This window comes from Thunnus albacares, chromosome 12 (genome assembly GCF_914725855.1).
Source record: "Thunnus albacares chromosome 12, fThuAlb1.1, whole genome shotgun sequence".
NCBI classification, from domain to species: domain Eukaryota; kingdom Metazoa; phylum Chordata; class Actinopteri; order Scombriformes; family Scombridae; genus Thunnus; species Thunnus albacares.
The window spans coordinates 8,356,579-8,378,239 of NC_058117.1; the positions used below are offsets into that span (position 1 = coordinate 8,356,579).

The 21,661-nt window shown below is 39.6% G+C and overlaps 2 protein-coding genes across 5 annotated transcripts in view; one reads left to right on the forward strand and one right to left on the reverse strand.

Annotated features, from left to right (window-relative positions):
- LOC122993422 (MAGUK p55 subfamily member 7-like) overlaps nucleotides 1-7,459 on the reverse strand; it is a 34,555-nt gene extending 27,096 nt beyond the window's left edge. For 2 of the 4 annotated variants that reach the window (XM_044367571.1, XM_044367570.1), the window contains exons 1-5: nucleotides 7,379-7,459; nucleotides 4,478-4,512; nucleotides 4,017-4,135; nucleotides 2,783-2,860; nucleotides 1,220-1,300 (exon numbers count right to left, since the gene is read on the reverse strand). In XM_044367571.1, the coding sequence (XP_044223506.1) occupies nucleotides 1,220-1,300; nucleotides 2,783-2,860; nucleotides 4,017-4,135; nucleotides 4,478-4,512; nucleotides 7,379-7,452 (387 nt within the window). In that variant the 5' untranslated portion in view covers nucleotides 7,453-7,459. Of the gene's footprint in view, nucleotides 1-1,219; nucleotides 1,301-2,782; nucleotides 2,861-4,016; nucleotides 4,136-4,477; nucleotides 4,513-5,296; nucleotides 5,425-5,972; nucleotides 6,107-7,378 lie in introns of those variants that run through there. The other 2 variants (XM_044367573.1, XM_044367572.1) reach the window with 2 other exon arrangements.
- On the forward strand, nucleotides 7,389-18,792 carry LOC122993423 (WW domain-containing adapter protein with coiled-coil-like). Its single transcript, XM_044367574.1, has 13 exons — nucleotides 7,389-7,710; nucleotides 8,168-8,201; nucleotides 9,076-9,265; nucleotides 9,810-9,901; nucleotides 13,189-13,304; nucleotides 13,538-13,632; nucleotides 13,791-14,063; nucleotides 14,654-14,770; nucleotides 16,242-16,390; nucleotides 16,610-16,701; nucleotides 17,429-17,612; nucleotides 18,042-18,169; nucleotides 18,258-18,792. Exons 1-13 carry the CDS (start codon nucleotides 7,670-7,672, stop codon nucleotides 18,325-18,327), a joined length of 1,581 nt encoding a protein of 526 aa, XP_044223509.1. The 5' UTR covers nucleotides 7,389-7,669; the 3' UTR covers nucleotides 18,328-18,792.
- Nucleotides 18,793-21,661: the final 2,869 nt, after the last annotated feature.

Below are 21,661 nucleotides of genomic sequence, written 5' to 3' on the forward strand. Positions count from 1 at the left end.
GTGTGGTTAATGGATGTCAGCACCTCTCAGTGGGGGGAATGATGAGGTGAAAACAATTTAAATAACATTTACAGTTGGATTAATTTGTCAGTTTTCTGTGACCCATATAAGAGGCAATTGTAGGAAACAAAATGCTATAAGCCTTTTGATGTGTGTGTAAGCTCCTGTGTTCAGTTGACTGAACAGGATCTGAATAGCTCAGATGAAGCATGACTGAATGGAAACAAGGCTCCAAGATTACAGTTTTAGTGTTAGATATGTCAAGAAAAATAACCTAATGTGTAATTACATGTTCAGTTATTACATTTGCTTTCAAAAATGGGTTTCTTTCATTGTTAATGATCCTTTTAGATTGGAGCGCTGGAGTAGAAGGAAGCAAAACAACATCTTCCGACTGGATTACATTCTTGCCTCACAAATGGTCCATGTGAATATCAATTACAGGATATGCTTCATTGATAGAAAACTGAACTCGTGCACAGTCCAGGGCTCGTTTATGTACGCGTGTGTGTGCGCTTGTTAATGTTACAGAGATGAGTCACTTAAAGGAATAGTTCAATATTTTGAGTAATTTCCTTATTTACTTTCTTGCCGAGAGTTAAATGAGAATATTAATATCACTCTTATATTTGTCTAGCTAAGCCAGGAGACAGCTAGCCTGACTCTGTCCAAAGGTAACAAAATTTGCTGACCAGCACCTCTAAAGTGCACTAAATAACATGTTATATTTCATTAAATATAAATCTACTGTACAGACAGGAAACAGCTAGCTAGTCAAGCTTAAAAAACTAAAAATAGAGGGAAACAGCTAGCATGGCTTGTCCAAAAACAAGAAAGATGCAACTAATCATATATAACTAATTACTTAATTAGACTTAGAGGTGCTGGTAAACAGATTTTTTTGACCTTTAGATAGAATCAGGCTAGCTACTTCCCCCTATTTTTAGACTTTATGCTAAGCTAAGCTAACCGTCTCCTGGCTTCAGCTTCATATGTAACAGACAGAAATGATAGTGGTATCAATCTTCTCATCTAACTCTCTGCAAGAAAGCAAACAAGCATATTTCCTAAAATGTTGAATGATTCCTTTAATAGTAGCGTATTCCTTTGGTAAAAAGGATGTGATTTGATAGGATGAAACACTTGGCTGGGGAAGTTTTAGGTCAACACACGTGTAAGTCTAGAGGAACACATCACCATGGAAGAAAATACTCTTCACCTTAAAGTGGGGTTTGGAAAAGAGGGCAACCAGTTCTTTGACTTCATCTCTCCAGCCATGGTATATCAAGTCTTCGGCCAACTGGAAACAGAGAAAAAGAGAGGCAGGATATATTTTTTATAATTAGAGGTATACGTTTATATCATGGCTTGAGGGAGGTTTGTTTTGGTCGATACTGTGCAAAACCCGGAGAGACAGAGAAACAAGTAGGGAGACGAAAAGAATTAGTGCAATTCAGTTTTATTCGGACGGCAGCGACACATCATCAGTACTGTCATTATTTCTTATGGCATACACTTTCATATGGCCCCATTCACCTCATTGGGACATTGCTTCCCTCTGCTTGATGTTAACTATTTATCTGTGTTTCTGTTTTGGTTTTGCGTCTTTAGCCACTGTCGGAAAAAAAAAAATGCTCCTGAATGTTCAAGGCTACATGACAGCTGTGGTGACAGCTAAAACAGAGCAGCCTTGACCGTCAGCAGCAAGTGGAGGGGCGGCGACTGACTGTGTGCAGTCGCTGTCTTGTCAAGCATATTACTATAATGACTTCTACTGCTTCAAGATGTCGAAGCACACTCCAGAGACACAATGCATGAAGGTCATTAGTTTCCACTGTGAGCAAACAGAAGCCTCTCTGAGGGGAAACAGACCCATGGTTTGGCCCTTTCAGTAGGTCCTGATGATTTAAGCCAGGCGGAGAGTGGCTGTCGAACCGAATCTGAGGCAAAGGGAGTGAAAAGAGGAGTGTGGGGGAGAGGATAGGGGTAGATAGTCAGTATGGAAACATGGCAGGCAATACAGTGCGTAGAGTATAGGGAGAAGATAAAGGAAAGCAAATGGAGAGAAAGCGGAAAGGATACACAAGGAGAGGAAGGACAGTGATAATGGAAGGGGTGTGTGGTTTGGGGATGGAGGGAGGAGAAGATGGAAGCATATAGTAAGGGAAAAGGGTAAAAAGAACATCCTTGTTTTTCCTCCTTTGTACAGGAACAAAATCAGGAAATAAAGGTGGGAGATGATCAAAATGGTGCAAAGGAGGGAGTGGGAAATAAAGAAATGATTGGTTGGTAACAGGAATGAAGAGGACTGGTATATGAAATATGATGCACATCTGAAGAGAATAGAGACCGGTCGTGTCGTTTTGGGTCATAGCCGTAGTGGGAGTGCTCTCTGTCACTTCATCTTGACTCTGAAATTAATTGTACTCCTCCAACCTGAAACATTAGACTACACACAAAATGATTTTAGCAGCCTCTTGCTCTGCACTGTCCTCACTGACCTAACTCCTGGCACACAGACACAAAACGATATATGCTTCAAAACGCATCTTTTCCAGTGATAATATCCGAGATGACAGAGTTTTGAGATAACATTTCATAATTCAGCACACATAAGAAAAATGTACGTTCCACTCGTGCCTCTGTGTGACAGGAAAGTCATCCGTATGACGGAGGAAACAATTTGAACGATGAGAAATCTTCCCTGTTCCCTCCGCTGTCAAACTGTCATCCTCTGGGCAGCGTGTCTATCTGCAAAAGATGTTTGGAGGGAGTCACTTACATCTGAGGCCAGACTCGCCGCATGCTCTTGGACGGGGTTGGGGCTTCGCTTCTCAAAACGCTTCAGCCGCTCGTGTATCTGTCAAGTCAGTAAAAGTATCACACTAAAGGTTTTCTTTGCAGTAAAAAGGCATGTACTGTCACTTCTACTGTTACTACTAATCAGGATACTACCACTTCTTATACTTATAGTGATACTATCACTCTCTTAAATGATCCCACTTAATCATTTTATTTCTTGTGTGCATTAGTCTCAAATTATTTCACTGTTTACAGTTGCACTTTTTGTCTTATTATCAGCCTGTCAGCGATCTGTAAAGCCCTTGGAATTGCACTAACCTGTATGAAAGGTGCAATACAAATAAAGTTTGATTGAAGTTTGATACTACTACTTTTAATGTCCTAACATTTAGATACTAATAATATTACTATAAGGAAAATTTTACCACTTATAGAAAGATCTGTTATGTAAAAGACAACCTGTAAAATGATCAAAATAAATAAATGGTAACACTTATTGTATTAAATCTCTAAGTGATACTGCTTTCACTGTATGTGACCTGCTTCTTTGTTTTTAACAGAGGTGTAATGTAACTAAGTACTTTTACTCTCGTTCTGTACTGTAAAATTTTGAGCTACTTGTACTTTGAGTATTTTCATTTTCTGCTACTTCAAACTTCTACTTAACTCATTTCTGAAGCAAAAAATTATACTGTTTACTTTATTTTTTTTAGGGTTGTTGGCAGTGGGAAGTAGTAGTTAAGTAGTAGTAGTGGTGGCACTACACAGATTAATATTTTACACTATATCATAACTATATCATCATCTTATAAAGCATTGTATATTGTGGATTAAAATTTAAGGTGAATATATATATACATATGTCAGTAAAATATTAAAAATTTGTTCTTGAACAGCTGCAACACTGAGGTGCCACATATATATCAATGCATTAGTAATAACAACCAATTATTGAAATATACAGTATAATAGCGTCATACTGCCTGTATAATACTAAATAGCATAGTGTTGTACTTTTACTTTTGAAAGCTTAAGTACATTTTTGCTGACAATACTGCTGTAATTTCACTTAAGTAGCAATTCAAATTAAGGATTTTTTGTTATAATGTGGTATTTTTACACTATGTTGCTACTATTTTTACTTGAGCAAAGGATCGGAATACTTAAAGTAAAGTAGACAAGCACGAATCACCGCAGCACAAACATGTCTTCACCTTAAAGAGCAGGTGAAGCTTCTTCTCCATCAACATGCTGTGGAGGAACCTGTAGTCCTCCTCTCTGTCTGAATGAGACTCTGTTCCAGACATCACTGATGATAACAGTCTGCACACGCCTGTATGAGGAGGAGGGCAGGACCCACACATGCACACACGCACGCACACACGAACACCACATCAATGAGCAGTCCTGCACCTGTTATTAATTTACAGAGTGTGTTTGAAAGTTATGAGGTGAGGTCAAGAACCAAAAGAGAAAGGTCAGAGGTTAAATGGAAGGTGTGATTTAGAAAAAAAACCTCCCATAAGACCTCCTTACAAGACTCACTGTTACTGTGCTTATTGCTTTATGTTGAAGTAATGCATGTATTTTATACATTAAGACGGCCCAGGAAAAGGGAGGTTTTTCCTATGATGCACACCTACATCCTGCTACCCTTTAGACTCTTTAGACTTACCTCTGTGTTCTGTTCGGCTCAGCATCCTTCTCACTCTGAGAAAAGAAAAACAAATAATGACACTCCAATACAGTTAGTTATTTGCTTTATTATTTACTTTGAGATTTTCTCCTTATTTTCTAGTAAAGCGAGAGATGAGCGCGTGAGCTAGAGGAATAGAAATTATTAGAGACAGGAAAGAAATGTATTTGTTTTGCTCATTGTACTGTATGTTTAAGTAGCCTCTTCTGAGATATTACTGCCCCCTAATGCTGGTATGAAATATTTCAACATCAATGCACTGTACTGTTCCACTATCCATAAAGCCATATAAATGATGTTTTGTATGTTATTCACTATTAATGGTTCTTCCTTCTTATCACATGAATTAATTATTTTTGCTTTATACAGATTTCATTGATTTATATTCCTAACAATGATCCCATATAAAACTACCAAAAGTTGAAACATAACACATGACACTGGGTAATAACTGGCTATATTGTGCACTGCTCGAAATTGATTTTATTTGCTTTCATGGATGTAAAATTCTATTAAACAAAGATTCTCAGTTTGTAAATTTCAATGACGATCAGTTTTTAAAATATGCACTAGTTTGATGACAGAATTTACAGTAGGATTGTAAACCTGTTTAGCCCAGTATCCAGACTAGACAATATCCAGGCTTTAGTTTTAACTGTTTTAATGCTCCAAGGCCTGAATATAATGAAATACCAGGGATGGTAATGAACAGGTACTGGCTATTAAACTTAATCTTGGGTAGTAATGTTTAGGTAGTGGAAATAACAACTCAGCAAAACAATCCAAAATCACACTCACCACAGACTGTCCATGTCATTAGGCCCAGATGATGCAGGCCATATCCCTTCACTAACCATAGAGGAGCATGAGCTGCAGTCTGACCATCTACTTGTAGTGAGAGCTTGCCTGGTGTTCAACTGGCCAGACTGTAAAGGGACTGTCTCTTAGTCAGTCAATATGTGTCAGGTCTGACCTAAATCAAGCCAGCAGGCAATCAATACAACAATCACAGGGCCCTAGATATAATGTTGGTCTATACTAGTTCACTTTCCACATATGACTGCACGTCAGACAAACATTCACACCTATTTAATGGAATCAGAGGTCAGCAGTTGCATCATGTTGGTGCCCTGCTCCAAAATCTGCCTGCTTTCTTTTACCTCTTGGGTTTTAAGGGGATAAAATCAAGATATTTGTTGAGGGCAGGCCACCATCCTCAGATATTATGTTATGCCTGTCTGCAGAAGTTGATTGAGAAATTCCATTTAGGGGTCAAAGTATAAAAATGATTACTACGGGCTGTGGAGTAAATGCAAGACTCATCTGTTACTCGTCTATTGCTGACCAAAGGATCAGAATGTCTAATCATGTCTCATTCTTTGCACACACCAAATAAAGCCCCAGGAGAAAAAGACAGTATTAAACATAAAGCACGGTGCTCTCTGCCACTTATTTGTATACGAAGAGATCAGACCAGACTAGATCGTGGGTGTGTCCCAGAAAATGGCCAGCCAACGAGATACGGACTCGGAGGAGGAGTCCAAAGCACCAGCTAGCTTCATTTTCAGCTGCGTCACGTGATCCACAAACAGCTAATAACGGAAATGTAGCCACGGCCTTCAAAATAAAAGGCCTGAATTCAAGTATTGCGTATGAAACAGGAACTGAGAAGCAGATGTTGCATGTAGATGTCCTGGGTGCAGTTAAATTTCGAAAACCAGATTGTCACCAAAGGAATGAAATGATAACATGCTGATAACTTGTTGTATAACATTACAGCTGATGCAGAGCGATGCTGCCAACAAACTCCTCCATGGAGGCCTGCAGAGAGGAAGTTATTTTAAAAGACTGAATAGTTTCTGCACTCCCATGTCCTGTGACTGCTGCATAGTGCAATACAGTGTTATATCTTGACTATGTTTTGTGTGTCTTGGATTTTATTTAACATACATATGACAACAAAAATGTCCAGAGGTTATTGCACAGTGCCACAGTGAGTTAACTGTTCATAAGTTTGACAACGAGGGAAGAAACTGTTCCTGTGTCTGGTGGTTAATTATTCTTTCTTTGTGGAAAAACCATATCAGACACACATTATTGTTCCAAGCACAGTGTTTTTGTTTGTCTTAATGCCTGTGTGGAAGGGATCTTTAACCTTAATCCCACCGACTAGGGCATCCGCAGACCCGGGAGGTATACTTTTTGTTATATCTCACTGGTGCTTTATTCTATCATTCCAATTTTTCATTTCTAATGATTTCACATCATTGTTTTCTGTTTCTGTTTTAATTAGTGCTTTTAAAAATACCAATGTATTGGGGTCAGTCAAAAGCACCCAATTCTGACTATGCAGTTTTAAAGGACCAGTGTGTAGGATTTAGTGGCATCTAGCCATGAGGTTGCAGATTGCAGGGCTCATTCTAAGGTAATGAAAACACAACAATTTTTATTTTGAAGTGATTATACAATTATTAAAACATACTTATGAATATTATATTTCATTTCTGCTAAGTCCGTTCTGCTAGATGTCACTAAATCCTACACACTGCACCTTTAATAGATGGAAGTATTAGCTCTGTCAATCATTTTGAGGGCTTTGTGGAAAGACTGTACTTGGGATAAAAGCTGCAATTTGTATTAAAGAAAACTATATGTAATTAGCTGTACCTTTCCTAAAATAATAATAATCTGTTTTTTTCAGATGACATTAAGTACATAACTAATAATGTTTTGAGAAGAGACAAGTTAACACAGTGCTTGTTTCTGACAGTAGTCCTGGTGTGTCAGGTATGTTGGTGCATGAAGGTGAACTGCACCTTCTATAATGACACTGATAATTTGAAAGGGAAGAGCGGAACTCGTCTTCTAGCTAAACATTACCTCGCAGTCCGTCTTCTCCGTTTCCTCCTGCCTCTGCTGCTTTCTGCTGAGCTACATCGGCCCGAGCCAAGCATACACCGTGACTACATGCCAGATGATGCACTGAGGGTGGTTCTGATTAAAGACCAGCCGCTATGCAGTGCTGGTACTTGTTGCGCGGCGTGTAGGTGTCTGTTGGGAAGGAAAGACTGAGTCCAAGAAGCCGAAGAAAAGAGAGAAGTGAAAGAGCAGATAGACCGACAGAAGGCCACGGTTCCCCCTCACACACACACACACATCACCACGGCCTTGATGGTGATGTATGCAAGGAAACCAACAAGAGTCAGCGATGGGTAAATTAAGCACAAACCTCCACGTTAGAATAATTAGCCCTCGGGTGTAGCTCATTTTTTGATTTGCAACCGTTAGGTCGGTTATTTATGTTTACTGGTAACCGTTAGCTATCGGCGCTACTAGCTAGCAGTTTGCCTGCAATAGGCGATGAATTCCGGGTATTTTCTCTAGGTAATCCACTAATGTTAACGTAACGATAGCTAACTGACAATATAACTATAAGCCGTGCTTATTTTCAACACATTTTGCGGCATATCTTTTTAAACATCATCACTTATTTGCTGTAAGTGACAAGATAAGCAAGCAGCTGTTGCTAAAGTGGCAATTAAGCTAACTTAGCTAACAGTAGCTAATTGGCTAAGATGTGTTTGATAAAAATGTGTTGCTAAATCAAGAAAACGAGCAGTTCAAGTGTAAAGTGTCTTTCAGTAACGTTTGTTCTTTGTGTCTACACAGGTGCACCGACAGAAGGGATTCACAATCCTATCAGGTATGACTTCAACCTGCCACTCAACACTAACGTGGCTAATCAAGGTGTCAAATACGTTTCCATTCAGATAATCATTAATTTGTTATATTGCTGTTAGGGAAACCCCACTCATACTTTTTTCATATCCATGGAGTGAGTCAGGTCTCACTAACTAATCCAGCTCCAGTTAAGCAAAATAAACCACTGAAGATATTCTATACATTGACTTATTTGAATATTCACCATCTGGCTTGTCAAGGAGGGATACATTTATACACCAGTGTAGTTATTCCTGAAGGCTACACTCATCAAAAGTTTTGGCTTTATGCTCAAATTTGTATATTTTATGCCGAAACACACATTTCACACAGTCATTTTTAACAAAATAAGCAAAAGATAACAAAGTCATAGCCTGCTACATTCTAGTAGTTCACAAGTGGATCTACAAATCACTGAGCACAAAATAGACTCCTTATGTCTTAACTGTATAGTTTAATTCTTGAGTTGAGACTGTGAAGACCTCGTAAAAAATAAAATACAGGCCTTGCAAACACATACATTTCCCCCATACATTGAACAAACACTGAAGCCAAAGTACTACCTCTCTGGTATAGTTGTTTCTTTTGGCAGCCAAATGTTATGTCATAATGTCTAGCTGGAATCACAACATCTCATGCTCCATGAGTCTGAAGATGTCAAATTCAACTCCTCCACTCTGAATGTTACTTATTTTCATGGATTGCAGTTTTGATGTTTCTTTACTATAACTCTAAGTGATGTTGGATGTCCTCAGCAAGACCTCATTACATCCACAAGGAAACTTAGTTATGAGCGAGCGTGTGTGAAGAAAACTGCACCAGTGTCGGTTTGGTAAGTGTATGCTTATCCTTTCTAGACCCATAAATCTCAGCCAAAGAGCCAGTCCAGCAGCCTTCACCGTTACGAAAAGGTGCGTGATGGCTCGTCGGATCCCACACCCCCTTACAAGATGCTGCGACGCTCAGACGAAAGTCCTGTCAGCAGACATGCAGACGGCACAGGACATGGCAAGGCAAAGACCTCCCACACAGTTAGAGGAAAAAATGGTAAGTGGTGGTCTTGCAAATGCATGCATTTTTTAGTTTTACTTTTAAGGGCTGTAATGAGGGAAAGACAGCATCTCGGTGCTGTAGTAACCTGAGACAGATAGAAAACATTAAATGCTTGTGGCTGCTGGAAAACTAATGGCTCTCAACCTCAACTTCGAAATGTGAATTTTATTGCACCAACTTGACCTTGACATTTTTTCTGTGTTGATTGCTGACATGCTGTGTGGACTTGTTTGTCATATATGCACTCTAATTCTTAACACTGTTGAGGATACGTAAGTGCGGAGTTTGATGAAAAGCAAAACATTAACTTAGAAGCTGTCAAAGTGGACAAAATAAAGCTTTGGCTCATTTTGTCATCTCATTGCCATCAGTTTACAGTATTGCTATTACTGCTCAAATGTAAATAATGCTGATCTAAAACAATAAAATGCAACGAAAAAGTGTTCACTTGGTGGCTGCAGCTGTCAGGGTGGATTTAGTCCTCTGCAGCTTAGAACACTGTGTATTTTCTGTTACTTGATAAATGGCTTCGTTGCAGGGACCAGCGGTTCTCCTCAGGAGAACTCTCACAACAACAGCTCCCACCATGGCTCCGACTCGCATGCGACTCAGAGCAAGCCTGCAGACAGGGTAAGACGTTGTCCAGCGCTATCTGATGCTATACCCTCAGCGTTTCCTGTAACAATTTGTTGTCACGCTACTTAGGAACATGGTATGCAGGGCATTATGGAGAGTCTCTCTGTATTCAGGCATTTTTGTGAACCAACAACAGGGCATGATTGAAGCTTCATATTTATATAACAGGCTCTCTTTATAGAGGAGATGATCTGATTAGATTTATAGCTTCCTTGTTAAAAAGATTTGCCATTTGTCCATGTGAATGAGAGATGAATCTATTTCTCAGTGATTATACTGAGCAATAAGACCGGATACTCAATATTTAACTGGTTTGACACTGATTGACACTGATTTACTAAAATAATGAACACAGACCATCTGGTTTAACATAGTAAACTATCAACAGTCAACATCTTGACAGATTAACAAAACAAAAAAGGTTTACTAATGTAATTTTGCATGTGCATACACAGCATGGTTTGACTGGATATTTACTGTGCAAGCTAGTTTCAAATATGTTGCCAAAGGTAGCATGTTTATTTCCCATTTGTTCACCTTTGTGCATCCAACATAAGAGTGATTTTAAAAAGAAGAGAAAGACACGGAGGAGCAAAGTAAGAGACTGGAGGCACAGGCGCTTTGCAGTTCAGGTTTAGGAGGATTACAGAGTAAATATTGTTTTGATAATTAAGGCCTACTCATAATTATGCCAATCTATTCTTCTCTGCACTGCTTTGAAGTTCATAAGCCCGGATCAATCTGATTAGCTGTTAAATTATTGTCCATCTTTTGGAGGCCTGCGGTTGTCAAAATCTAAAATTAAATAGCCTTGTTTGACTTTTGCAGCTGTCAAGCCTCTTTGTTTATTGTCTCCTCTTACTATCAAAGGTACATCAGTTTGCTTAGGGATTGGAATTGTTAAGATTTTATTGATACCAATGCCAATATCGATTATGCTTATCAGTCCCATTCTTTATTGATTCCCTTATTGATTCCTGATCAGTTTTTTGTGTTGGGAAAAAAGTAGGTCTACACAGGGTTTCAGTGTCAATGCAACGGTTTTATTAAATCCACTGTTAGTCAATGACCTTGCATGCTGATAAATATAGGAAACATAACTGGTAGATAAGATAAATGGTCCACAACCAAAAGTTAACTGCATAAATTAATGAATGAATGAATTTGAAAGCATTTTACAGTCTCCTGCCTGTATAAGAATAACAAAGTAAGAGGGATGAGGAGTGCCCCGTTGTGTTATTAATGTTATGTCTCCAGCAGTGGAGGGCAGCCTCTCTGTTGCACCGTTAGCTCAGGGGAAAGCATCATTGTCCAACACTCTGAGTGGCCGCAGGGTTTTTGAGGTGAAACAGACTGGGCACCAAGTTATTTTCTATTTTCTTTTTCTCACCTCAGAGTTGGTTTGAGTTGTTTAATGCTGCAGTGTGTGTTGGTCAGTCGGTGTCATTAGTTACCGTTGATCGCTGCTCCGCTCTGCTAACGTTAGTCTCTGAGTGACGGCGTAGGAAGTTCACAGTATACTTTGTGTTCGTTCCGCAAAGGTAATTATCTGCTCATTAAATAAAAAAATGCTTGCAACCTCTCCCTTTTTCAAAGATGAATTAGAAGATAGTTGAAGATAACTCTAGCATGTGCGCGCTGTAGACCGTCCGGAGGCTGCACTGCCCTCGCAGTTGAGTTCCGTCTTTTTCCTTCCATCAACATCACATGCCCAGGCATCGATAAGAGGAATTGATGAGCTCAGTGGCATACGATGCTGATGGATTGGACAATTTGGAACTGGTTCTCGACTCCCATCCGTTGTGTGCTATCCTATAGATTCAAGGTAGGAGATTAGACATAATACTGCGGTATTATACGTATTGAAACCCCCGGATAAATCAAAGAGGATTCTATTTGACAGAGATGAGATTCTACCATAATAATATTGTTATTATGGTAGATGCAAAATGTGAAACTGCAAGGTATGCAGCAACCAATGTGATATCACATTCCTTTTTGATGGTATTAATCTGCTACTACTGTCCATATTTATCTTACTTAAAAACATGCTTATTCCTTTTCTAAGAGAGAAATCCTGAAATAACAGTATCATGGAGGTACAATGAAATACCAGTCATTGGGGCCCAGGCCTCTTGTGCAAAACAGGTCAGTTTTAAACTGTGCAGTGGTAAATAGGGAAAACAAACATGATACAGTAAACTATACCTGTCCAGGAATTGTTGGAATGACTGGAATTATCAGTAGAAATATGATCATTAATATTAAACATACCAAATCCTATCCAGACTGAAAAGCCCTTATCCATTATCGAGGGTGGAAAGTGAGGGATGTTAACCTCCTTCAGTATTGTCTCATGTTGTGATCACATTTGAAGTCATAAAATGATCCTTAAAGGGGACATATTATGCATATTTCTGGGTCTGTATTTTAAATCTGGGCCTCTACTTGAATATCTTTTCATGATTTGCAGTTCAGACTCCTAATTTAATTCATACTGACAATTTATGCAGCCCCTCTGTTCAGCCTCTGTCTGAAACAGGTCATTTTAGTTCCTGTCTCTATAAGGCCCCCCTCCTGATGAGCCCACTCTGTTCTGATTGGTTAGTTTCTGGACGCTGAGGCTCGGCTGACTTCCGACTGTGTCAACAAACCATGAAACCAAGTGTAGGAGCAGAATTTCACTACTTTTTCTCGTTCTTTACTTGAAACGTCAACTTCTCAAATACATTAAGAAGTTGACGTTGAGAACACAAATTGAGAACACTTAGCAACAAAGTTCGTTTATGGTTATGTGTCAGCTTGTCAGCAAGGTAGAAAAAAAGTGTTCAGAGCAGGTTTAAACCGGGGTTTTTGACTTGCAGAGAATAAGTCTGCATATGTTAATATTAAGGTTTGGAACTTTGACCATGTTTAGCATAGATATCTGACATCATAACATCATGTAAACAACAGAAAATCACAAAAAGTATAATTTGATCCCTTTAAAAGAACCATACAAGTTTTATCTCATTTACTTGCAAATCATTACTTAACATTGCCTCTGATTTTTTTCCTAAACCGTGCTGTGGTGTTTCATATTTTTTCATTTCTAAAGCCACTGGTTTCCACTCACTTCCATTATCGAATCAAAACGATTTGTCTGACAAAATTGCTTGAACAGTGAATCTGTTGCATTGCACGTGAATAAGGTCTGCATTCATCTTTTTTTCTGTGATACACTTTAATGTGTTCATAATGTCTCTGAACCTTTATAACATCTCCGGCCCTGTCTGTCTCAGCACCAGGACCCAGCAGACGACTGGACCGAACACATCAGTTCCTCTGGGAAGAAATACTACTACAACTGTAGAACTGAGGTCTCCCAGTGGGAGAAGCCCAAGGACCTGTTGGAGAGGCAAGCCCGCTTTTAATGAAATTATAACATACATTTCAAAAAAGAATATTCAAGAATATTGAAATTTTAATCTGACACAGAAATGAAGATTTGTCATGCAGAATCATACATTATAAGAGCGTTCAGTGCACCGGTCGTAAACAGAATTTCATTAGCTTAGGATACAGTGTAACTGCAGTGTGCATCTTACACATTGTAACTGTTGCTTTCAAACTCTGTTTTATCTCCTCCAGAGAACAACGACAGAAAGACTCAGTCAAGATGGCGGCAAACAGTTTCCCCAGGGACATGGACTACAGACAAGAGGCCTTGCAGGACAAAGCCACAAGTATGACATAAGCTAAATTTCTGACTTTGTTGCCATCTTCTGTTGATCACTTTCTGAATAAACATCTGAGATACAGGCAAGATTTTTTTTCTGTTTGGTGTTTAAAATATTGTGTTAAGTAACAGTGCCATGTTGTCTTGCTCTGCTCGTCGCCACAGAGACCACTTCAGGGGACCAGTCCACAGCATCCAACTCCGGCCATTCCTCCTCTTCCTCTCAGAGCCTCAACTCTGCTCCTGGTGCATTAGGTTCCACCCCCTCCACCATGCCCTCCTCCTCTTCCTCCTCTACGGGGCAGTTGCCTCAATCTGTCCAATCCCAGTCGCCTGCCTTGCTCCAGGACCCGGCCCTCCTGCATCAGCTCCTGCCAGCGCTGCAGGCTACTCTGCAGATGAACAACGGCAGCATGGACATGGCTAAGCTCAATGAGGGTGAGGATGGGAGTTAATAGGAAGTGGCTTTAATGCAACTTGTTGGTGCTGGTTGCGGATAACAAAATGGCTATTGCATCGCGTTAACATTTCCTATGAGTGGTTCTACTTCATAGTGGGGCCACCAACTGTTCCCCTTATGGCATGTATCACACAGCTTTTGATTGATAGTCCTGTGTTAACAACTGAAATGTCAGTGTTTCCTTCCTTTGTGTGTGTGTGTGTTTGTGTTTGTTTTGATCCTGTATAACAGGCGACTGCGCACAGCTGTACCTTAGCACGGTGTGCACTTCTTGTCATTTATGATAAATTTCTTGCTGCCCTGTGTTAACCTGGCACACACATGCTTGTTTAACCCTTGAGTTAAATAGAAGTTAAATAGAAGAGAACCAGTTACTGTGGCTGGTGAAAAGATAAAATCCTTCCACTGATTTGTTTCTTATCTTCACTGTGTTTTCCAACTTAACTGTGCATGGTCGTGGACTCACCTGCGTGTCTTTGGTCACTCACCTGTGTGTGTGCGTGTGCGTGTGTGTGCGTGCGTGCGTGCGTGTGTGTACGTGTGTACATTTCCTCTTTCCTCCCTCCAGTCTTGGCAGCTGCTGTCACCCAAGCTTCCTTGCGGTCTGTGCTTCATAAGCTCCTCACTGCTGGACCTGCTTTCAACGTCACTGCTTTGCTCTCAGCTGCTCAGCACTCCAACCAAGGTACGATCTCCTCGCTCTTTCTCACCATCTGCTATCACAAACTAAACTTCCTTTTTTTATTTTTTATTTTTAAAGAATCCTGCTGTTTCTATCCTGATAAATCAGTTTGTTTACCTCAGTCTGAAACCCATATGTTGTTATTGACCTTCTGGCAATGAAATTCTACATTTCATGAAAGGAAAGAATAGGCTTACTTTTTTTTTTTTTTTTTTTTTTTTTTTTTTTTTTTTATATAAACATCTGTCCCAAAACAACAGTCAGGTGCCCAAATGAACATTGAAATGGGTTTTGGTTACTGTAATCATTCCTCCTGTTCACACTGGTCATTAAAAGATCCCTTCCTAATGTGATTTCAGTGTGAGTGATGGGGTCAGTCCTCGTTTTGAGCAAAAACGCACTCAAATGTTTATCTGAAGCTAATATGAGTCTGCAGCCGTCCAAATGAGGCAAATAAAGTGTATATACTAAGTTTGTCTTTTTAGTACACAATTCCCTCCATTTTCGCACAAAGCAAGACCTGTGGATTTTAACCCCCATCACTTACATTTAAAGCACATTAGGAAGGGATCTTTTTCATTTCAATTCAATTTTATTCATATAGCACCAAATCACCACAGAGAGCAAGTCTAGACCGTACTCTTTATTTTTAGAGAGACCCAACATTCCCTCACGAGCAAACACTTGGCAACAGCAGCAAGGGAAAAACTCCCCTTTAACGGAAAGGAACCTCAGAAGCAGAACCGGGCTCTCGGTGAGCAGCCATCTGCCTTGACCAGTTGGGTTGAGAGAGAAAGAGAGAGGCGGGGAGGGCACAGAGAGACGTAGAGAAGCACAACAATAATAACAATGATGATAATAATAGAAATATGACTAATAATAATAATGATAGCAGGCGTGGGTGTCTTTAATGGCCGGTATGAACAGGAGGAATGATTATGGCAAGAAAAACCTCTTTGGACCTTCATATGGGCACCTGACTGTTGTTTTAAGACAGACCTGAAAAAAATGTGTACTTATCCTTTAACTGTGTGTATTGTGTGAGGGGTTTTCAGGTTGACATCAGCTTTGTAGAATAACAAAGGTGTATTCCAGTGAATCTCGCCCTCCTCCAGCTGTAACAAAGTGTACCAGACTGTTTTAGCAGAATTCAACCTGAGGGCCCTACTATACTATAGCTTTTTATTTTAGCTAGTTTTCAGGTTGCCTAACCGACCAATCACGTTTGCTAATATCTACCCCTAGCAAGGACTACTGCAGGCTTTTGGTTTTCATAAAGACTAGTACTGCTAGTGTTGATACATTTCGTGTTATTCATCAAGGCCAAAAGCTTGTATTTACCTGTGTGTGTGTGTGTGTGTGTGTGTGTGTGTGTGTGTGTGTGTGTGTGTGTGTGTGTGTGTGTGTGTGTGTTGCATCAAAGGAAAGCATTGTAATGATCCTCCATCACTTTCTACTGATTCTACCCCTGCAGCCCAGCACTCCAGTCAGTCCCCTGTGTCTCTGACGTCAGATGCATCATCACCACGACCGTACGTCTCACCACGAAACGGCACACCGCAGAGCAACCAGAAATCCCTTCTGGGCGTGCACCCCGGCAGCATTGCGTCCTCACAAACCAGGGTGAGCACCAGTATTAAAGCAGCATAGAAAAATCTCATATGAAGAATAGAAGTGTTTATGTGTTACACTGACTCACATCCTCTTTTTCGCTGTCTCTCTCTTCAACCTTGTTATGGCTGCCCCTCTTTCTGCCACCTTATCTATTATGTTTTCCACCGCATGCCCTGTGTTTTCATTGACATTTTTTCCTTCTCTTGCAATCTTTTCTTGGCTCATCAGGGCAGTATGTCTTCAGGTAAGCAAGGCTCAGCCCCCATGGCTCAGACCACAGAGAAGCGTCCAGAAGATCCCAGGACTCTCCAGCAGAGAAGGTAGTTTCCACAGTAGAAATAACTTAATTCATCAGCACTTTCTATTTGTGGTCACTGATTCCTTGGAGTTAAAGCAAACAAATAAAAAGCCACAAAGGGTTTCAGATTAAAAAGTCAGTTTGCCCAAATTACAAAAAAAGCATATTTTCTCACTTGTCTAGTTTTGTTTTTTGTTTTCTTGTATTTTTCTTGTATTAAAAAATCAGCAGCAACATCCCTTTTTAAAAAAAAAAAAAAAAAAAAAAAAAAAAAAAAGACTTTCTACAGCAGAAAAATGAAAACTGTTGACAGTGTATCATTAGGAGTAATGGTAATGGAAAGACTTGTTTTTAAGTGTAATTTGATATGTGATTTTTATATTCATTTCTCAGTTGAGGTGGCTTAAAACTGTAGGGAAAGAAATGTGTTGCTGCATGAATCCAAAGTTGAGTCGTAACACAAAAAACCAACAACACTTTATCATATTCTGATGATGCAGCTCCTTTTTTTTTGGCATATAATTATAGTACCCCGCCTTGGTTTATCATGGCAGTTAAGAGCTGTAATACATTGATGAGAGGTTTGTTATTCAAGTTTCATCAAAATATGATGAGCAGCGCTGACACAATAATTAACAGGAACAAATGAACTCTATATATGGAATAATTTGTAATACTCTTGATGAATCTGCCAAAACATCAGTATTCCAGCATTAGGAAATATTGATCAGTTCTCTCTGCTCTACCAGCCAGGAGATCCTGTACACTGGATCAAGCATATCCGGTGCCGCGTTGCCCCACGTCCCTTCCAGCAGCACCAGTCAAACCCAGCCTGATGCCCCCAGTTCCTTCACTCCCACCCTGGCTGCTCATTTTGATGAGAGTCTCATCAGACATATCCAAGGATGGCCTTCAGAGACCACTGAGAAACAGGTAGAGTCCTTCAGATACAGCACAAACACTCGTTTGTTGTTGACTTTGACTTTCATGTAAAACTGAGCAATGTGAAGCGTAGCATTAATATCAGTCTACAGTCGCTGAGATTGGCTAGATGTTTTGATATTTGTTTGTTTTGTATCAACATAGCCTTTTCTCAGGTGCCCCCCTAAATCTAAACTTTACATCTTTTGTCCCACTAGTGGTTAGAATCTCTTTTCTCCATCTAATCATTTAGTTTTCCATCATGCAATGAGCATTACAGCTACAGCCTGCTAGTATAACTGTAGAGCTTAAGTCGTGTTTAAATCTAAAATGCATCAGTGAGGTAATTTGTTCCTTGTACGGCAAGTTTACTGCATATGTTGTACAAAATAACACTGTTGTCCTAATTTAACAATAAGCCCTCAACTCTCTGTCTGTCAGGCGGCTCGGTTGCGTGAGGACATCCACAACATGGGCAGTCTGTACATGTCAGAGATCTGCACAGAGATGAAAAACCTTCGCTCCCTGGTCAGAGTGAGTGAAATTCAGGCCACACTGAGGGAACAGAGGTGAGGCAAATGACTACATTTGCGTAGACATGCTCATGTACTGATAATCATACACACACATTCACATTTTTTTTCCCCTCAACTACAGAATCCTGTTTCTGAGGCAGCAGAGCAAAGAGCTGGACAAGCTGAAGAACCAGAACTCCTACATGGTGTGAGGACCTGACCAGAGATGGAAGGACAGGGATGGATGGATGAAAATAATGTTTAATGAAAGAGGAATAGACACGGACAGTGAGCTGCTACAGCCTGTTTATTCTCCCTGTAAGAGCAACAGAGAAAAGCTGTTAGAAGACGGCGACTGACAACATGGAGCTCCATCATCCTGAACATCTTCTTTTCTTCTCTTTTTTAAAAAAAAAATTGTTTTTTTCCAGTGTCCCACCACATGAATTGCTCTCGTTGAAAGGTGAAACTGATGGTTCACCGAGTCGGACACTTTAACAAGTGGACAGAAAGGACCTGAGGCTCTTTTCAGACAGCACCTTTTCGGACTGTGAACCTTGGATTGTGTGTATTGTATCGGGTTAACTTGTTTTCTGGTGTGTTTTTTGATGTGTAGTGGTCAGGAAAAGATTACAATTCATTCTTGGAAAAATAAACTAAAACATCTTATAATTGAACTTCTGAAATGGACTTTGTCACTCATGGTGAGTCATGCATTGAGATTTATGGATTCAATGGCAGTGATGTTACTAATGTTATTTTTAATTCACTATACTCGTCAGTGATTTCGCCATCCCGGTGTGTCTTGGAGCTGGATCGGTTTTACATGTCTTGACATGAGATTAAGCGACCAGACCTTTCTGAAAAATGCTTAAATGTGCTTCAGTTGTTTCATCCCAGTTGATGGGAATCTGCTTTATGGTTCCAGTAGTGCAAATTCACTGGGAAGTTATGGCTAGTTATGTCAAACACACTCCAGATGTTTCAGAGCCATTGTGCGAAAGCCTACATTATTGGACCTAGGTTGGCTGCTAGTACATATGAGGTTGTATTCAGTTGTAGCCCTGCTGGCTGTTCCCTTCTGCGATTTTTTTTTTTTTTTTTTTTTTTTTTTGTATAATTGTCAACATTTTGTTGTCCTCCAAGTCCAATTGGGGAAATACTTCATTCCTGTGTGCAGCGTAGCAAGAGATTGTGTAAAAGAATAGCAAAGTGACTGAATTTACATTGATGTAAATTATTGTTGCACATGATTGATTACGTCCTTGTAGTCATAACAGAAAAGATCAATGGAAAAAAAAAATTTTCTTTCAAGAAGGAAACTCATGTTTTGTTTCATTGTTGTCTTTGTTCAGCCGTCATGGCTGCAGCCCTTTTATCAGCTGACTCTTGCCAGATTTGGCGGCTTCTTTGAAGGGTTCATTCATGACGAGACGGTATACTTTTTATATAAACAGGAAAGATCACATTAAACTGCAGTCGTACACTTCTACACCCACAAAGCGAGTTCCTTTTGTCTCTCAGCTGTTCTTTTCCTTGTCCTTGAATAGTTTCCACCAGATCTGATGTGCACACTTTTTTTGGGGAGGGGTGGGTGGTGGGGTTGGGGAAGGGGTGGGGGTGGGGGGGGGCTTTGTATTCCATAAAATATGAGAATAAAATATTATACCACACCTCCTGTTTAACTTTTACTTACAGTTCAGCTGCTTTAGACTTTGATTAAGGTTATGTGCGTATGCTTAATGCCCTTCCTGACGAACTCTAAATTAAAGTATGCAATTATGGATCCAGAGGAGGGTTCGGGTGACAGCTTTGAGCATCAGGATCAGAAGATCCAGTTTGTTAATTACTAGTCAGGTGAAGTTTTTCCCCAGAGGCTTAGAGAATTATCGAGTATTAATGGAGTATCTGCTGTGTATCTAGAAGACAGCTCCTGCTCTCGCCACAAGATGGTGACAGTAAGCAATCTTATCTTCAGTCAATGTGTGTATTTTTGCTCTCTCTCCTCTATCAGATTAAAAACCTATTACTGTATATGTCACACATAAAATGTAGCCTAAACAGAAAGGTGGATAAAATCAGAATCGAGTTGACCCGTGTTGGGGTTCTTGGCCAATTCTTAGGCAATACACACGCATAGGTGCACAGATGATGGATGATAATAATACAGAGCTGCCGATTGACAAGACAAGAGCATGATGAAAAACAGTGGAAAATACTATTTCACTATTTAAATGTTGTATATGTTGGATGACATTGACCATGGCCTTTTAGTTAGAACACCTCAGCAGCTTTTCTGCTTGCACAGCTCCACAGTGAGCTTGTGGGCCTTCTGCTTTGTCCTCATTTACACACTCAACAAACACTGTTTTCAGCTGGGTCATCCCTTAAAATAACTAAAATACTTACTGTATGCGCATGTGATTTTTTTCCTGTCCTCAGGTGCAGTTCTTGCAACTTTTACCAATGGCTCAATGACAATATCCTCATGAAACTTATGAAGATTCACAAAGTAATAATAATAGTAACCCAAAAGATTATTGATATTTAATTGTTTAAAAGTCTGATAATGTATCAACCAGTTGTCATTTGTTTTACATAAACACATTACAGAAATATTTTTGATAATGAACCCTTAAATGTGGTATTATGCATTGTACTACTACATTAACAGCTGAAAAATAGTGTCAGTGTTCTCTGGTGGACAAACTATGTAAAGGTGTTACTGTTTTAAATTACGTTAAACATATCGGGCATTTATGAACTGTAATTTTTTGTTACATTTATGCCAATAACTAATAATGAGCTAATGTTTAGTCAGCAGTCATCAGCCTAAGTCTAATAGTAATAAACTAAATATACTGTATATTGAATTTTCAGTAATCTATAAACCAAAGATTCTTTTCTTAAAGGTTTGTTTCACCAAGTTATATATATATATATATATATATATACAAAACATTTTCTCACTTACCTCTAATGGTAACGGTAACGGTAATGGAATTTCATGAGGTGCTTAGAGCATTAAAGTTCAACTGAAATTAAACTGCCTTTTTTTCTACTACAGTATACATATCTGCTTTATAAATCACTTCTTAAATCGGAAACCAAAAGGGAGAAATTTATATTTTAAATTAGATGGATAAACGGAGACCTTATTTCGATACAGCAAATCGAATCTCACATTAAGTGATAACGTGGCGTTCTATCGTAGGCAGAGCAGACGGTCACACTGAGCCTGATAGCATCCTGCTACACAACACAAGAGCCACAGACTCTGAACAACAACCCTCATTAGCTTTCCTGCTAAAGTCTCCTTACCTAACTCACAAACATGAACACATCTCTTGTCCTACACCTTAGCTTGTTGAACGAGCTGCCAAACAAACAAATTCACCAGGGAAAAATGCACTGCTAACGTAAGTTTGCAGGATAGATAACTAATTAGCTGCTCAGCTACAGCACATCAAACAGCATGTAAACATAACTGCATACCTGACCAGTTAGATGCTGGTTTGGTCATTGCTCTTGAAAATCCATGTTAGC